Genomic DNA, 18,276 nt, shown 5'->3' with positions numbered 1-18,276 from the left:
GATACAGTGCCATAGCGGCACGGTAGCACGGTGATTAGCACTGCTGCTTCACAACTCCGGGGTCCTGGGTTCGATTCCTGGCTCGGGTCACTGTCTGAGTGGAGTTTGCACATTCTCCTTGAGTCTGCGTGGGTCTCCTCCGGGTGCTCCGGTTTTCTCCCACAGTCCAAAGATGTGCGGGTTAGGTTGATTGGCCATGTTAAAATTGCCCCTTAGTGTCCTGAGTTGCGTAGATTAGTGGGTAAATATGTAGCGATATAGGAGTAGGGCCTGGGTGGGATTGTGCTTGGTGCAGACTTGATGGGCCAGATGGCCTCTTTCTGTACTGACCATGCCGGCATTAATTCCCACCCCTAATTGCCCTTGAGGAGGTTATGTGAACCACAGGGGAAATTGCCTCCTCCAGTGCCACAAATGTTCCAAATTTCTGTGAACAAAACACAGAGAAAATATGCTCATCTTCGCCTCACACTTCAGGAAGAACTCCCCTTCTCTCCATTCCAGGGAGAGATTGGGATCCCTACAGTTATACCACCCTCTCTGTGTCGAGCCACAGCTTCCCCTTCGCAGACGCTGGCCAGAGGAGCCGTGGACGGAGTATTGAGTCCCCTCACCTCCTTCTGAAGTAGCTGCTCCGCTTTGCTCCGGCTGATGTTCTTATTGTACCACCTGCAAGAGAAGGGAAGAACATATTTCACACGGGCTAAACACAGAACCAGCTGGAGCGCACATCCAGTCCGGGAAATCCTTTCTGACTCCCACCCTGCCATCGCTGGCTGGACCCAGCACTTATTGCCCATCCCTAACTGCCCTTCATTTCAGAGGGCATTTGAGAGTCAACCACATTGCTGTGGCTCTGGAGTCACGTGTAGACCAGGTAAGGACAGCAGACTTCCGACCCTGAAGGGTCATTAGTGAACCAGGTGGGTTTTTCTGACAATCGACAATTGTTTCATGGTCATCGTAAGAATTCAAATTTCACCATCTGCTGTGGTGAGATTTGAACCTGGGTCCCCAGATCTTGCCCTGGGTCTCTGGATTACTAGTCCAGTGTTGATATTACAGTGCCACTGCTTCCCCTTAGGTTATAGATTCCCAGAATGATTTTCGTGCATGTCCTGTCAATATACAAAAATTCCCATCATCAGAAAACAGAAAATAGAAGCTTCTTACTCATAAGCCTGTAGATTCTCTGGACTCTTTTCCACCACGTAGCTGCTGGGAATATACCCGGTTATTCTGCATGGAGTCCAAAACAAACGCCATGTTATTACAGGAATAAGTCTCTCCCTCTTCCTGTCTCTAACTTCTCTCCCTCTCTCCATCCAATCCTCTCTACTCCCTCTCCTCCCCCTCTCTCTACCATTCCCCTTCCCTCTATCTTTGCTCATTTCCCTTCCCTCTCTCTCCCTTTCTCTTCCCCATCTACCATCCCCTTCTCCTTTCCCTCTCTGCCTTCGCTCTCCTTTTCCTCGCCCAGATCTCTCCCTCTCTCCTCCTCTGCCCCTCACAGCTGGATTTAACATGGATGCCAATGGATGGTTAGCAACTCGACCATTAATAAGCAGCTCCAACAGGGCAACTAGATCCATTTCTCCTCTGGTTGCTCTGCCAGTTACGTTAAATTTGTGTCCTCTGGTTAGCCACTGCTAATGTAATAGTTTCTCTGTGCTTACTGTGTTTGATTTTAGACATGGCTATTAAATCTGATCATAATCCTCTCTGCTCTAAGGAGAGCAATGCCCATTTCTTGAGTCCTCATCCCATTCCTCATCCCATTCCTCATCCCTTTCCTCATCCCGTTCCTCATCCCATTCCTTGTCCCATTCCTCATCCTGTTCCTCGTCCTGTTCCTCGCCCCATTCCTCATCCCATTCCTCATCTCCTCCCTCGCCCTGTCCCTCGTCCTATTCCTTGCCCTGTTTCTCGCCCCGATCCTTGCTCTGTTCCTCTTCCCATTCCTCATCCCATTCCTCATCCTGTTCCTCGCCCTGTTCCTTGTCCTATTCCTCGCCCTGTTCCTCATCCTGTTCCTCATCCCATTCCCCATCCCATTCCTCATCCCGTTCCTCGCCCTATTCCTCTTCCCGTTCCTTATCCCATTCCTCATCCCATTCCTCACCCCTTTCTGGTAAATTTCCCTTTAACCATCTCTACATCCAGGTTCTGACAAAGGGCCATTAAGTTTATAAGGGTGTTTCTGGGACTGGAAGGTTTGACTTATAAGGAGAGGCTGGATAAGCTGGGATCATTTTTCCCTGGAGTGTAGGAGGATGAAGGGGTGGCCTTACAGAGTTTTATAAAATCATGAGGGGGTTGATAATATGAATAACCAAGGTCTTTTCCCCCAGGGAAGGGAAGTCTAAAACTAGAGTGGCATAGGTTTAAGGTCAGAGGGGAAAGATTTAAAAGGGGCCTGAGGGGGATCTTTCTCATACAGAGGGTTGTGATTGTGTGGAATGAGCTGCCAGAGGGGGTGGTAGAGGCAGCTACAATTACAACATTTAAAAGACATTTTGGATGGGAAAGGTGTTGCCCCAGCTGGGGTCCTATCCGCCCACATTTGTGCCTCCATTGTAATTGTATCAGTGGCAGGGGTGCTATCAGATGGCCAATCCCCCAGTGAGCTAACTGGGGCCTTTGCATCAGTAATTAATGCCCATTCAAGGCCTTTTCCTGTCATGGCTAAGATTTTTAAGCAGTAGCGGAAGCAGATACGATAGTGACTTTTAAGGGGCGTCTTGACAAATACAGGAATAGGATGGGAATAGAGGGGAATGGTCCCCGGAAGGGTAGGGGGTTTTAGTTCAGACGGGCAGCATGGTCGGTGCAGGCCCGGAGGGCCGAAGGGCCTGTTCCTGTGCTGTAATTTTCTTTGTTCTTTGTTCTTTAACCTGGGGATGAGGTGGGGAGGGGCTTGCTCCATGCCCCCCGTCAGACCACCAGCCTTGCCCCTGTGGGCTGGGAGCAGAGATTGACCGTACCCATTTTTGTCACGAGCGTGCCACCAGTTTGCGTCGCTCTTCTCGATGATGACGTACTCCTCGCACCTCACCAGCGACAGGTCCTGCGCGCTCTGGCCGTGGAAGTCGTACAGAGCCACCACCACCACAGGCTCCGGCTCCAACTCGGGTTCCAGCTCCACTGGTTCCGGTGGCAAAGGTTTCCACTGAGGTTGCAAAGTGAGAGTTACACAGTGAATTGGGAGAGACCCGAGAATAATCTGCGAGAGGTCGAATATGTGAGAGACTCACCTTGTTCAGTTCCGGGGTTGGGGGGAGAGGTTTCTTAGCTGAAAAGTAAAGAAAATACAATTTTTGGCACTTAGAATATTTGGCAATCTTCACTTAGTGAAGGAGAAACAATGGTTTTCCTGTGCTTGAGAATTAATGACTTAGGTTCTCCTTGGGCCACTGCATCCTGGGAGGGGAGGGGGATGGTGACCCTATTAGAAGGTCATCCTCTGAAGTGGAGGTAGAGTGTGTCCTTCCTCTCTCCACTCTATCCAGCAGCCTGGTGAGGGCCCATCCCCTTCCAAAGAGCACGGTGCTGGCTTCTTGGCTGCTATTCCCTGCAGTCGTTGTGGAACAAGAGCTAGGGAGCCATTTATATGGAGTTCCCAAGTGCTGACAGCAGTTATGTTGTTGTGGGCAAGGGAATCAGAGAGAACACGCCGCAATGTGAAACTTGCGGGCATACGGATGACACGGTGGCACAGTGGTTAGCACTGCTGCCCCACAGTGGTTAGCACTGCTGCCTTACAGTGCCAGGCACCTGGGTTCGATTCCCGGCATGGATCACTGGACTTTGCACATTCTCCCCGTGTCTGTCTGGGTTTCCTCCAGGTGCTCCGATTTCCTCCCACAGTCTGAAAGAAGCGCTGGTTAGATGCATTGACCCGAACAGGCGCCAGAGTGTGGTGACTAGGCAAATTTCACAATAACTTCATTGCAATGTTAATGTAACCCTTACTTCTGACCAGTAAATAAACTGGTACTTTTTTAAAAAGTATCACCAATGAGGCATAAGATATAGGAGCAGAATTAGGCCATTTGGCCCATTGAGTCCGTTCTGCCATTCATTCATGGCTGATATCCTCCTCAGCCCATTTTCCTGCCCTCTCCCCAAAACCTTTCAACCCATTACCAATTAAAAATCTGTCTCACTCCTCTTTAAATTTATTCACTGTCCAGCAGCCATCATGAGTTGGGGTAGTGAATTCCACAGATTCACAACCCTTTGGGAGAAGTAGTTCCTCCTCAACCCTGCTTTAAATTTGCTACCCCTTATCCAAAAATGATGACCTCTCGTCCTAGAATACCCCACACAAGAGGAAGCATCCACTCCACATCTACTTTATCCATACTTTTTATCATCTTGTATACCTCAGTTTGACCTCCCCTCATTCTTCTCAATTCCAGAGAGTTTAGGCCTAAACTGTTCAATCTCTCTTCATATAACAAACCCCTCATCTCTAGAATCAATCTAGTGAACTTCCTCTGATGCCACTACATCTTCCCTCAAGTAAGGGGACCAGAACCAAGCACACTACTCCAGGTGCGACCTCACCAATGCCTTGAGGCATAAGATTCGATCCAAAAACACGCCCACACTGGTTATGTGTCAGAACCAATACTCTGCTATTTTTTGGTATGATATTGCCCCTTGGCTCAGTACTCAATACAGTCCACGCTACCACGCCTTCCACGCACTCTACCATGCACTCCATGCACCCAGTTAATTTAAAAACATAAGACATAGGAGCAAGATTAGGCCACTCGGCCCATCTGCCATTCAATGATGGCTGAGATTTTTTCTCATCATGTGGAGATGCCGGCATTGGACTGAGGTAAACACAGTAAGAAGTCTCACAACACCAGGTTAAAATCCAACAGGTTTATTTGGTAGCGCAAGCCACTAGCTTTCGGAGCACTGCCCTTCATCAGGTAAGTGGGAATTCTGTTCACAAATGTTTGTCATCAAACGAAGGAGGAGCCATCGTCATACTGAACAGAACGGACTACTGCAAAGAAGTGTACCGACAACTGAATAATGAGGAACACTACAGACAATTACTCGCAAATTTGACCAAAGAACACAACCGTCAACTCAACAGACTGATCAAGGCCTTTGATCTGGGTCTTCAGAGCACCCTCCATGCTCTCATCCCATATACTACCCGCGCTGGAGATCTCTACTGCCTCCCGAAGATACACAAGGCAAACACACCTGGCCATCCCATCATATCAGGCAATAGGACCCTGCACAAGAACCTCTCCGGCTACATCGAAGGCATCCTGAAACCCATTGTACAAAGAACCTCCAGCTTTTATCACAACATTACGGATTTCCTACAGAAATGGAGCACACATGGAGCAGTTCAACCAGGAGAACTCCTCGTCACAATGGACATCTCGGCACTCTACACCAGCATCCCCCACGACGATGGGATTTCTGCAACTGCCTCAGTACTCAATGCCGACAACTGCCAGTTTCCAGATGCAATTTTACAACTCATCCACTTCATCCTGGACCACAATGTCTTCACCTTCAACAACCAGTTCTTCATCCAGATAAATGGAACAGTCATGAGGACCAAATTCACACTTCAATATGCCAACATCTTCATGCACAGATTCGAACAAGACCTCTTCACCACACAGAATCTTCAACCGATGCTATACACTAGATACATCGATGACATTTTCTTCCTTTGGACTCATGGTGAACAATCACTGAAACAACTATATGACGACATCAACAAGTTCCATCCCACCATCAGACTCACCATGGACTATTCTCTGGAATCAGTTACATTCTTGAACACACGCATCTCCATCAAGGACAGTCATCTCAGCACCTCACTGTACCGCAAGCCCACGGATAACCTCACGATGCCCCACTTCTCCAGCTTCCACCTTAAACACATTAAAGAAGCCATCCCCTATGTACAAGCCCTCTGCGTATACAGGATTTGTTCAGATGAGGAGGATCGCAACAGACACCTCCAGACGCTGAAAGATGTCCTCATAAGAACAGGATATGGCACTCGACTCATCGATCGACAGTTCTGACGCCCCACAGCAAAAAACAGCACCGACCCCCTCAGAAGACAAACATGGGACACAGCGGACAGAGTATCTTTCACCATCCAGTACTTCCCCGGAGCAGAGAAACTACGACATCTTCTCCGGAGTCTTCAACATATCATTGATGAAGACGAACATCTCCCCAAGGCCATCCCCACCCCCCCCCCACTTCTTGCTTTCAAACAACTGCACAACTTCAAACAGGCCATTGTCCACAGCAAACTACCCAGCCTTCAGGAGAACAGTGACCACGACACCACACAACCCTGCCACAGCAACCTCTGCAAGACATGCTGGATCATCAACACAGATGCCATCATCTCATGTGAGAACACCATCCATCAGGTACAAGGTACATACACTTGCAACTCGGCCAACGTTGTCTACCTGATACGCTGCAGGAAAGTTGTCCTGAGGCATGGTACATTGGGGAGACCATGCAGACCCTACGACAATGGATGAGTGAACACTGCTTGACAATCACCAGGCAAGAGTGTTCTCTTCCTGTTGGGGAACAGTTCAGTGGTCACAGGCATTCGGTCTCTGATCTTTGGGTAAGCGTTCTTCAAGACAAAATAACGCAGAGTTGCTGAGCAGAGACTGATAGCCAAGTTCTGCATGCATGAGGACAGCCTCAACTGGGATCTTGGGTTCATGTCACACTATCTGTAACCCCCCATGACTTGCCTGGGCTTGCAAAATCTCACTAACTGTCCTGGCTGGTGACAATACACATCTCTTTAACCCTTTCTCCACTCACATTGTCTATACCTTTAAGACTTGATTATCTGTAAAGACTCACATTCCAACCATTATTTTGTAAATTGAGTTTGTGTCTTTATATGCCTATTTGTGAACAGAACTCCCATTTACCTGATGAAGGGACAGCAAGTGCTCCAAAAGCTAGTGGCTTATGCTACCAAATAAACCTGTTGGACTTTAACCTGGTGTTGTGAGACTTCTTAGCATTTTTCTCATCCCCATTCTCCTGCCTTTTCCCCATAGCCTCTGATCCCTTATTAATCAAGAACCTAACTATCTCTGTCTTAAAGACACTCAATGACATAAGGATTCCCTGCCAAACCAATGACCTTCACCACTTGGGAGAACACTACCATCCGGAAATTCCCCTTCAAGTCACTCACCATCCTGACTTGGGAATATATCGCCCATACCTTCACTGTCGCTGGGTCAAAATCCTGAAACTTCCCCCCTAACGGCACTGTGGTTGTACCTACACCACATGGATTGCAAAGATTCAAGAAGACAGCTCACCACCACCTTCTCATGGGCATGGGGTGGGCAATGAATGCTGGCCATGTCAATGACACCCATACCACATAAATGAATAAAAAGGTTATTTAAATTTTAGCTCCCTCTCGTTCACCATGATCCAGTAATCAAATATCCCTGGGTAGCATGTTACATAAGTAACAGGAAACGTGTACACTCTATCCTATTACAGACCTTACCCATCCGCATCATAGAATCCCTACAGTGCAGAAGGCGGCCATTCGGCCCATCAAGCTAGCATCAACAACAATCCTACCCAGGCCCTATCCCCATAACCCCACATATTTATCCCGCTAACCTCCCCTCACTAAGGGGAGGCCAATTAACCTAACCTAACCCGCACACCTTTGGACTGTAGGAGGAGACAGGAGAACCCAGAGGAAACCCATGCAGACAGGAGGAAAATGTGCAAACTCCACGCAGGCAGTGTGAACCCAGGTCCCTGGGGCTGTGAGGCAGCCACACTAACCACTGACCCTCTGCGGCACCCTATTTAATCTCTATACACAGTCCTACAAGTGAATTTCTTCCCTTGGTCCCTATTTAGAAGCTGAGACTGGCTGCACTCCCTAAGTGAGGCTTGTTGAGTATCCCATATGTTGGCTGGGATTCTGCGCTGAGCAAGGATTGAACCTGGAGCTGTGCTTACCGAGGTATCGAGGGGTGAGGGAGCGAGTTAAACCTGCGGTAAATGCAGGAAGCGCTGCCTCTTAATGATTCATTGCCCTGTGGTGTACGACAGAAGTAAAAATACAACTTACAGTCCCTGTTCGGATCATATAACAGGCACCCCATAGCCAGCTTATCCAGCTGGGCACAACAGCGCCAGTGGCCTTCAGTCCAGAAGTTTGGGTGATATTTTGGGATCAGGATGTCGTTGTTCTTCGTTTCTGAAAGATAAAATAACACAGAAAGTGTAAATTTAAAACTGTACCAATTACGGCTGGCTCTGTGTACTGAATTCAACGTGTAACTCCACTGGATAACATTTAGGAGGAGGCCATTCAGCCCCTCAAGCATGTCGGGCCATTCAATCAGATCATGGCTGATCCCAACCTTAGCTCCATTCACCGACCTTAGCTGCATAACACCAGCAGACAAAAATCAATCTCAGTTTTCCTACTCACCCATCTTCACTCCATACCCCTCAATCCTACCCACCTACCTTCACTCCATATCCCTCAATCCTATTCACCCACCTTCACTCCATATCCCTCAATCCTACCCACCCATCTTCACTCCATATCCCTCAATCCTACCCACCCATCTTCACTCCATACCCCTCAATCCTACTCATCCACCTTCTCTCCATATCCCTCAACCCTGTTCATCCACCTTCTCTCCATGCTAAATTCTCCCTCCAGGGTGTGGCGACTGGGGAGCTTTCACAGTAACTTCACTGCAGTGTTAGTGTGAGCCTACTTGTGACACCAATAAATAAAGTTTAGACTATATTCCTCAATCCTACTCGCCCACCATCTCTCTGTATCCCCTCAATCAACTTCTTTTCCCTCCACACCAGGTAGTGAGACAGCTGTTTGGTTCTTTCAAAGAGCCAGTACAGAGACGATGAGCCAAATGGCCTCTTTCCCCAGCTGTATGGTTCTATGATCAGCTCAGTCTATTTCTAGGCTCACGAATCCCGCGTCTTTTCGATATTTCCCTGGGTCTTTTCTGCTCACCTTCTTTCAGAGCGCTCACCCATTTCTGTCGACTCTCTTTACTCGGTGAAAACACATACAGAAAATAATTCTCGTGAACAACCTGGAAGAAAGGGAGTTAAGAAAGGTGTTTGTATTACTCATGGAGTTTAGATATATTATTATGAACCTGTACTTACACCCTTTTCCTGCTGTCACCAATTTTGGTCACACTTTTAACATTAGAATTTCTGATGTAAACAGTTGCCTGTAACGGTGAAGTTATGCGCTTTGGCCAGTAGGCAGCACCATAGAGCAGACCTCTGATGTCTCACTTCCAACTCCATCTCAATCTTGCAGATAAAAAGGTTATGAACTGAATGTGGTCCCTTCCACTCGAGAGGAAGTCCACCCAAGGCAAGTCAGAAACTGCACAATAAATATATAGCCAGCAGAACACCGGCAGATGGAATTTAAAACAGGGGATTAAGCAGTACACATACTTTGTTATCAGTGAGGGATAGGGAACTGTGGAGGAGGGGAGGGATACATAAATCATTAAAAACCAGTGAGAAAACAGGTACAAAAATCACTTAAAAAGCTGCATTGAATATTGGTCTTTAACATGAGGGGGTTGAAATACAAAAAGTAAGAAAGTGATGCTTCAGAACCCTGGTCAGACCCCATCTGATTTGATTTGATTTATTATTGTCAGGTGCATCAGTATACAGTGAAAATATCGCATACCGCATTGAATTCTGGGCACCACAGGCCTGGCCTTGGAGGTGGGGCTTTGCTGATTCACTAGAATCTAAAGGGTTAAATAATGAGGACATGCTTATAGAACCCTACAGTGCAGAAGGAGGCCATTCAGTTCATTGAGTCTGCCCTGACTCTCTGACAGAGTACCTTACCCAGGCCCTATCTCCACAACCCCATATATTTACTCCACTAATCACCCTAACATGCGCACTAAGGGGCAATTTAGCATGGCCAATCCACCTAACCCACACATCTTTGAACTGTAGGAAGAAACTGGAGCACCCAGAGGAAACCCATGCAGACACAGGGAGATACATGCAGACTCTGCACAGACAGTGACCCAAGCCAAGAATCGAACCTAGGGTCCCTGGTGCTATGAGGCGGCAGTGCTAACACTGTGCCACTCATAAAGTGACCTCGCAAAGAAATATCATGTTATTCAAGGTGTCTCTGAAGTTAAGCTGCAGGTAAAGATCTGGGCTTGGGCAGTGCAGCCACAGGATAGAGTAACTAACAATTTCAGAGTTGATATCAAGAAATCATTCACATGCAGTGAGTAATCTGCTTCTGCCTGAAGTGCTGGAAGAGGAAGGTCTGACTCCTTTAGGAAATAATCGATTGTCTCAAAGGGCCAGTGTTAGAATCTACAGGTGGATAAGTGACAATGAGTCAGATAGTCTCTCCTTATCCGTAATTATTTTGCGAGCTAGCGAACCTTTATGAGTCTGCACCAGTTCAAGGTGGGAAGCAGAACCATCGTCAGAACTGATACAGTTTTTATACACGAACGTCAGCCTTCTTTCTGGTTTCCTTGCTGGAGAATTTTGTGGCCACATTTGCAAAATACACGAGCAGACAGAAAATTCTAGCATTCACGCAGAACCTTTCACAACCTCAGGAAGTGCCAAGGTACGTGCACATGCAATGCATTACTTTGCAAAGTATCGCAAAGCATTTACCGCACACGATCAGGTCATTCAGCCCAGTTAGTCCTGTGCCAGTATTTATGCTCAAGATGGCACAGTGGTTAGCACCGCTGCCTCACAGCGCCTGGGTTCAATTCCCGGCTTGGGTCACCGTCTGTGTGGAGTTTGTACATTTTCCCCATCTCTGCGTGGGTTTACTCCGGGTACTCTGGTTTCCTCCCACAGTCTAAAGATGTGCAGGTTAGGTGGATTGGCCATGCTATATTGCCCTAGTTTTGGGGAGATTAGCATCGTAAATATGTAGAGTTATGGGGGTAGGGTGGGATAGTTGTTGTTGCAGGCTTGATGGGCTGAATGGCCTCCTTCATGATTCTATGATAAGTCTCCTATTCCTCTATATTGAATGCTATCAGCATGTCCTTCAAATCCTTTCTCCCTCATGTTTAGCAAGCATGCCCTCAATAAACTCAACCACTCCCTGTGTAGAAAGTTGCACATTTTCCCCACTCACTGGTTAAGATGTTTCTCTAACAGATGTTACTGACAGAGGAGATACATGAGTAATTTTTAGGTTGGCAAATGGTGGAATGCCACAGGGATCAGTGCTGGGGCCTTAACTTCACACAGCCCAACATTGATGGTAAGGACTGAGGGGGCAATTACATTGTAGCCAAATTTGTGGATGATACAAAGATAGGTAGGAAAACAAGTTGTGAGAAGGATACAAAGAGTCTGCAAAGGGATACAGGTAGCTTAGGTGAGTGGGCAAAAATTTGATTGATGGAGTATTGAGTGGGAAATGTGTTTTTGTCCACTTTGGCAGGAAGAATAGAGAAACAGTATGTTATGTAATTGAAGAAAGGCTGTGGAACATTGCACTACAGAGGGACATGGGTGTCTTTGTACATGAATCACAAAATATTAGTGTGCAGGGACAAGTATTTAAGCAGGCAAATAAAATGCCAGTCTTCATTATGGGGGTGGGGGGCTGAAGTAATTTTTTAAAATTCATTTATGGGATGTGGCCATTTATTGCCCATCCCTCGTTGCCCTTTAGAAGGTGGTGGTGAGCTGCCTTCTTGAACTGCTGCAACCCTTGAGGTGTAGGTATACCTACATGTTGTTGGAGAAGGAGTTCTGGGATTCTGATCCAGCAACAATGAAGGAAGGGCCGATATATTTCCAAGTCAGGATGGTGAGTGGTTTGGAGGGGAACCTCCAGGTCGTGGTGTCCCCAGGTATCGGCTGCCCTTGTCCTTGGTGGCTGTGGGTTTGGAAGGTGCTGCCTAAGAAACCTTGGTGAGTTCCTGCAAAGCACCTTATACCTGGTGCACACAGCTGCCACTTTTGGTGTTGGAGGGATTGAATGTTTATGGAAGGGGCAGCAATCAAGTGGGCTGCTTTGAGCTGGATGGCATTGAGCTTCTTGAGTGTTTTTGGAGCTGCACCCATCCAGGCAAGTGGAGTATGTAGAACACAGAACATAGAACATTACAGCGCAGTACAGGCCCTTCGGCCCTCGATGTTGCGCCGACTAGTGGAACCAATCTAATGACCCTCTAACCTAAACTATTCCAATGTCATCCATATGCCTATCCACTGACCATTTGAACGCCCTTAAAGTTGGCGAGTCCACAACTGCTGCAGGCAGGGCATTCCACGCCCTTACTACCCTCTGAGTAAAGAACTTACCTCTGACATCCGTCCTATAATTACCACCCCTTAATTTAAAGCTACGTCCCCTTGTGTTAGTCATCACCATCCGAGGTAAAAGGCTCTCACTGTCCACCCTATCCAATCCTTTGATCATCTTGTATGCCTCATCACACTCCTGACTTGTGCCTTGGAGATGGTGGACAGGCTTTGGGGAGTTGGTAGGTGAGTTACTCGCTGCAGGATTCCCAGCCTTTGATCTGCTCTGATATTTATTAGGCTAGTCCTGTTCAGCTTCTGGTCAATGGCAATTATCCCAGGATGTTGAAAGTGGAGGATTCAAAGATGGTAATGCCATTGAATGACAAGGGGAGATGGTTAAGTCCTCTCTTGTTAATGTATACAGGTGGGGAAGTCTTGCTACGACTGAAGAAGGTTTTGATGAGACCACAGTTAGAGTATTGGATATAGGGTGGAATCTTGTGTCCTCCATCATTGCAGGCTTGGTGACAATCTGATTGGGTAGCTGGGTTGCCAGGATGGAACTGACCACTTTCTGCCTCCACCCCGATTAAGTCCATGATGGGGAGGTTCATGAACGGCCTCCTTACCCTGCCGCCACTTGGGTCTGTTAAGTAAGCAATTCATGCCCATTTAAGGGCATCAACCCTTATTTTTCACCAGTGCTGTGATGGCCGAGTGGTTGGACTTGAAATCCAACGAGGTCTTCCTGCGTAAGTTCAAACCCTGCTCGCAGTGATAAACATTTAGGGGCAGCACGGTGGCACAGTGGTTAACACTGCTGCCTCACGGTGCTAGGGAATCGGGTTCGATTCCCGGCTTGGGTCACCGTCTGTGTGGAGTTTGCATGTTCTCCCCGTGTCTGTGTGGGTTTCCTCCCAGATGTGCTGGTTAGGTGGATTGACCCGAACAGGTGCCGGACTAGGGGAACTTGCAGTAGCTTCATTGCAGTGTTAATGTGAGCCTTACTTCTGACTAATAAATGAACTTTAACTTTTAACCACCAGTCACTGGTGATCTTAATCTAGCTGTGGCTGGGGTACTGGCAATGAGAAACACACACGTTCATATGGTTCTGCCCAATATTTTCAGTCTCCTTATTTAAGGACGGATATACTTGGAGGCATTTCAGAGAAGATTCACTGGACTGATTCCTGGGATGAAGGGGGTGTCCTATTAGGAAAGGTTGAACATATTGGGCCTATACTCTTTGGAATTTGAAAGAATGAGGGGCTTGACAGGATGGGTGATGAGAAGATAATTCCCATCATGGTGGAATCCAGAATTAGGGAACACTGATGAAAAACAATCGGTCTCCCATTTGCAAAGGAGATGAGGAGGTTGATGATCCTGGAAATTCTGCACATCAGAGGAAAAGGAGAAGGATTCAGGCTGGGGTGGATAGATTTTTGATCTTCTGTTATGGGGGGGTCAAGGGTTATGGGAGGGGCAGGATGTTGGAGTCTGCAGGGAAGCAAGAAAGTGGAGTTAAGACCACAGTCAGATCAGCCATGGTCTTACTGAATAATAGAGCAGGATTGAGGGGCCGAATGGACTACTTCCACTCCAACTTCTTGTGTTTTTATGCAGTGGTTCAAGAAGGCAGCTCACCACCACCCTCACGAGGGGCAGTTAGGGATGGGCAATAAAATGTTGTCCTTATCAGTGATGGCCACAGATACGAATGAACAAAAAACAGGAGTAAGGCTGATTGGATTTACTTTCACTCGTGAGTCACGGTCTACCTGGGCCTGAGACAGGACAGCAGTTAAAACGATGTCACTGGGATGTGATTTGTCATTAAAAATGAGAACTCTGACCCTCTGTGATGGGTGGCCTTCCCATTGCCTGAATTCAAGCAAATAAAAACAGCGAGTGGCCATCCGAACTTTCCTGTCCCCCCCCATCCCCCTCCCCTTCGTCAACTTTACCCCTTCCCCCTCAAGCTTTACTACACCCACTTCCCCTCTTCCTCGCTGCTTATCTTACACACCCAGCTGTTTCTGCTGGGCAATGGTGATGGTTGGAGGCAGTGGTGGGAGGGGGTGGGGGAAGGGGCAGGGGTGGGGGTGGGGAAGGGGGGTGAATGTGAGGGGTTAAAATCAGCCCTTCAGGGAAGAGCTGCTTGTGGCAGGAACCTTCTTGGACGGTAAGTTAGAACTTCCTGCTCTGCCCAAGACGCAAGGAACTACGAAGGCCGTGAACGAAGCCTAATCCATCACGCAAACCAGCCTTCCATCCATTGACTTTGTCTATACTTCCTGCTGCCTCGCCAAAGCAGCCAGCATAATTAAGGACCCCACGCACCCCGGATATTCTCTCTTCCACCTTCTCCCATCGGGAAAAAGATATAAAAGTCTGAGGTCACGTACCAACTGACTCAAGAACAGCTTCTTTCCTGTTGTCATCAGAATTTTGAATGGGCTTACTTCACACTAAGTTGGTCTTTCTCCACACCCTAACTATGACTGTAACACTACATTCTCTCCTTTCCTTCTCTATGAACAGTATGCTCTGTCTGTACAATGTGCAAGAAACAATACTTTTCACTATAATAATACATGTGACAATAATAAATCAATTCAAATCAGTTGAATTGTAAAGCGGCCCAGTTAAACCTATACAAAATGCCTTAATGAAGGGAAGGTAAACCTATTCAAAGAGTGATTGGTAGTGCCTTACCTGGAATGGATACTTATAGCTGCAAGGGAAGCTGATATCACTCAGCACAATCTCCACACATTTGATTTTGGAGATTTCGATTGATCCTTTCATGATGAACTTCTTCTGCAAGGCACAAAATTCACCATTAATTCTTGCAAACCAGGAAACATTCTGAGTTTGTGGAACCAGCCATGAGAAACCCCACTCAGAGATTTGAGCATGTCAAGTTCACTGATCCAGTACAACACTGAGGGAATGCTGCATTGTCAGAGATTTCACCAAGTAAGTCCCCACTGGACTATGCTGATGAACCCTGGACCTGGAGAGAACACAGTAAGAAGTCTCACAACACCAGGTTAAAGTCCAACACTTTAACCTGGTGTTGTGAGACTTCTTACTGTGTTTACCCCAGTCCAACGCCGGCATCTCCACACCTGGAGAGAACGACCATGAAAGATACCAATAAAACCTCTCCAAATTGGACTTTTATACCTTAAATGGAACTTCAGCATCACTGGTACTGCTGATTTTTACAGGGATTTAAACATTTTGAACTGTTTTTTGCCCCTTCTGATGAGATGAGATTTACTAGAATGGCCCCAGGAGTACGGAAACAGGAAGGTGTTGAACTGTTCTGGTATTCGAAGAGATTTTGGCTGACTTGTCTCTTAATAGCATTGGCGGGAGACTGATAATGTTAGCAAGGCAAGCAATCCAGAGATCTGTACTAGTGCTCCGAGTTCAAAACCTATCATGAGGAATTTGAGGTCAGTTAAATAAATAAATCTGGAATGAAAGAACTTAGGGAGGTCTTGTGGCACAGTGGATAGTGTCCCTGCCTCTGAGCCAGATGCTCTGGGTTTGAGTCCCACCCAAGGGCTTGTTAGGCAAGGATAGTGCATCCATAATTCAGCCAAACAGCTGAATATCAATCTTCGAATCCTTCCAAACACACCAATGCTGGCAGCAAGAGTGGGAGAGATTCCTGGTCAATGTGCTTGACGTGGAGTAGCATCCCTCAAGGTATAGGTCCCTGACCACAGACTAGCGACCTCTTCCAGGAATTGCTGGCTATGGAAACAGGCAAACATCTATCTTAGTGCATCACTAGGTGTGGAAAGAGAATTGGAATGGAAATGGGTTAGCGATAACCATCAAATTATCGGTAATGTTCTAAAAACTCACTTGATTCACTGGTGTCATGGAAGGAAGGAAACTTCTCATCCTTGCCTGCCTATGGTTCCAGACCCACAGCAATGTGGCTGATTTTCCTTCCAAAATGGCCTCTCAAACCCCGCAGAAGATACACTGATGCCAATTCTCTGTTTCCTGTTAGTTGGTCAATCTTTAATCCATGCCAGTTATCTGCCTTGGGGGGGCAATGGCCTAGTTGTATTATCAATTGGTTATTAATCCAGAAACTCAGCTAATGTTCTTGGGGACCCGGGTTCGAATCCTGCCATGGCAGATGGTGGAATTTGAACTCAATAAAAATAATCTGGGATTAAAAATCTGCAGATGATCATGAAACCATTGTCGATTGTCGAAAAAAGATCCATCTTGTTCTCTAACGTCGTTTAGAGAAGGAAATCTGCCATCCTTATCTGGTCTGGCCTACATGTGACTCCAGAGCCACAGCAATGTATTTGACTCTTAACTGCCCTCCAGGGGCAACTAGGCATGGACAATAAATGCTGGCCAGCCAACGACACCCATGCTCCACAAATGAATAAAAAAAAGTTACCCCTAACCCATGAGCTTTAATTTTACACAATAACCCTCTGATGTGGCAACTTATCAAATGCCTTAAAGACATTACATCCACCGGTTCCCCTTTATCTGACTCCTTCAAAGAGTATCAATAAATTGGTTCAATGTGATTTTCCTTTCACGTGCCTATTTAATTACTTTGTTCTCTACCGGACACCACATTCCACCGTTCTCTGAACGATGGCTCTTTAATCACTTTGGACCTCAACTTCTTCCTAGCTTTTCACTTTTGTTAATTTTAATGTCTTACAGTAAGTGGCCACAGAGATAATGGAGACATTGGTGGTAAGATTTCAAAATTCCCTACATCCTGGAAAGGGTACAGCAGATTGCGAAACCACAAATGTAACATCTCTGTTCACGGAAGGAGGAAGGCCTTTTTATTATATTTGGTGAGTAGACCACTTTCCCCTTCGGGGTATACCCTGATTATACATTGAGGGACAGGAAGGCGCTGTCCGGGAAAGTGCTGTTTTCAAGCAGCAGGAAGTAATATCTCCTCGGTGGTTCGACACAGCTGTCTGAAAGCACTTGCACTGATAACACTATCGGCATTGCCTCACATCATTTCGCAGCTCTTTGCAACCAATGAATAACTTTATCACGATTCACTGAAATGTAGGCAAATACAGAAGCCGTTCAATACACGGCCTGACCCCAAAATCAGTGGTGAATTTTGTCATGGTGTTTGGCTGAAGGAGGAATATGAGCCAGGATCCCTCCTGCATCTTCATGTACCACACCGGTCGTTACACCCTCTGAATAAACACATGGTACCTCCAACAGTTGTGCGTCCCTCAGTACTGACCCCCTGACAGTGCGGCACTCCCTCAGTACTGACCCTCTGACACTGCGGCACTCCCTCAGTACTGACCCTCTGACAGTGCAGCACTCCCTCAGTACTGACCCTCTGACAGTGCAGCACTCCCTCAGTACTGACCCTCTGACAGTGCAGCACTCCCTCAGTACTGACCCTCTGACAGTGCAGCACTCCCTCAATACTGACCCTCTGACAGCGCAGCACTCCCTCAGTACTGACCCTCTGACAGTGCAGCACTCCCTCAGTACTGACCCTCTGACAGTGCAGCACTCCCTCAGTACTGACCCTCTGACAGTGCAGCACTCCCTCAGTACCGACCCTCTGACAGTGCAGCACTCCCTCAGTACTGACCCTCTGACAGTGCAGCACTCCCTCAGTACTGACCCTCTGACAGCGCAGCACTCCCTCAGTACTGACCCTCTGACACTGCGGCACTCCCTCAGTACTGACCCTCTGACAGTGCAGCACTCCCTCAGTACTGACCCTCTGACAGTGCAGCACTCCCTCAGTACTGACCCTCTGACAGTGCAGCACTCCCTCAGTACTGACCCTCTGACAGTGCAGCACTCCCTCAATACTGACCCTCTGACAGCGCAGCACTCCCTCAGTACTGACCCTCTGACAGTGCAGCACTCCCT

The 18,276-nt window shown here is 47.3% G+C and overlaps 1 protein-coding gene across 1 annotated transcript in view; it reads right to left on the bottom strand.

The window, feature by feature from the left end:
- LOC145351448 (tyrosine-protein kinase ITK/TSK-like) overlaps positions 1-18,276 on the bottom strand; it is a 59,129-nt gene that overhangs the window by 29,581 nt on the left and 11,272 nt on the right. The window contains exons 2-8 of the mRNA XM_080201041.1: positions 15,067-15,171; positions 9,065-9,146; positions 8,144-8,272; positions 3,255-3,292; positions 2,985-3,169; positions 1,174-1,239; positions 615-669 (exon numbers count right to left, since the gene is read on the bottom strand). Coding sequence (XP_080057167.1) covers positions 615-669; positions 1,174-1,239; positions 2,985-3,169; positions 3,255-3,292; positions 8,144-8,272; positions 9,065-9,146; positions 15,067-15,171 — 660 coding nt within the window. The remainder of the gene's footprint in view (positions 1-614; positions 670-1,173; positions 1,240-2,984; positions 3,170-3,254; positions 3,293-8,143; positions 8,273-9,064; positions 9,147-15,066; positions 15,172-18,276) is intronic.

Source organism: Carcharhinus amblyrhynchos, chromosome 13 (assembly GCF_965287045.1).
Source record: "Carcharhinus amblyrhynchos chromosome 13, sCarAmb.v2.hapA, whole genome shotgun sequence".
Lineage (NCBI taxonomy): Eukaryota > Metazoa > Chordata > Chondrichthyes > Carcharhiniformes > Carcharhinidae > Carcharhinus > Carcharhinus amblyrhynchos.
Note: the sequence above shows the minus strand (reverse complement) of the source record. Positions and strands in the feature narration are given on the sequence as shown.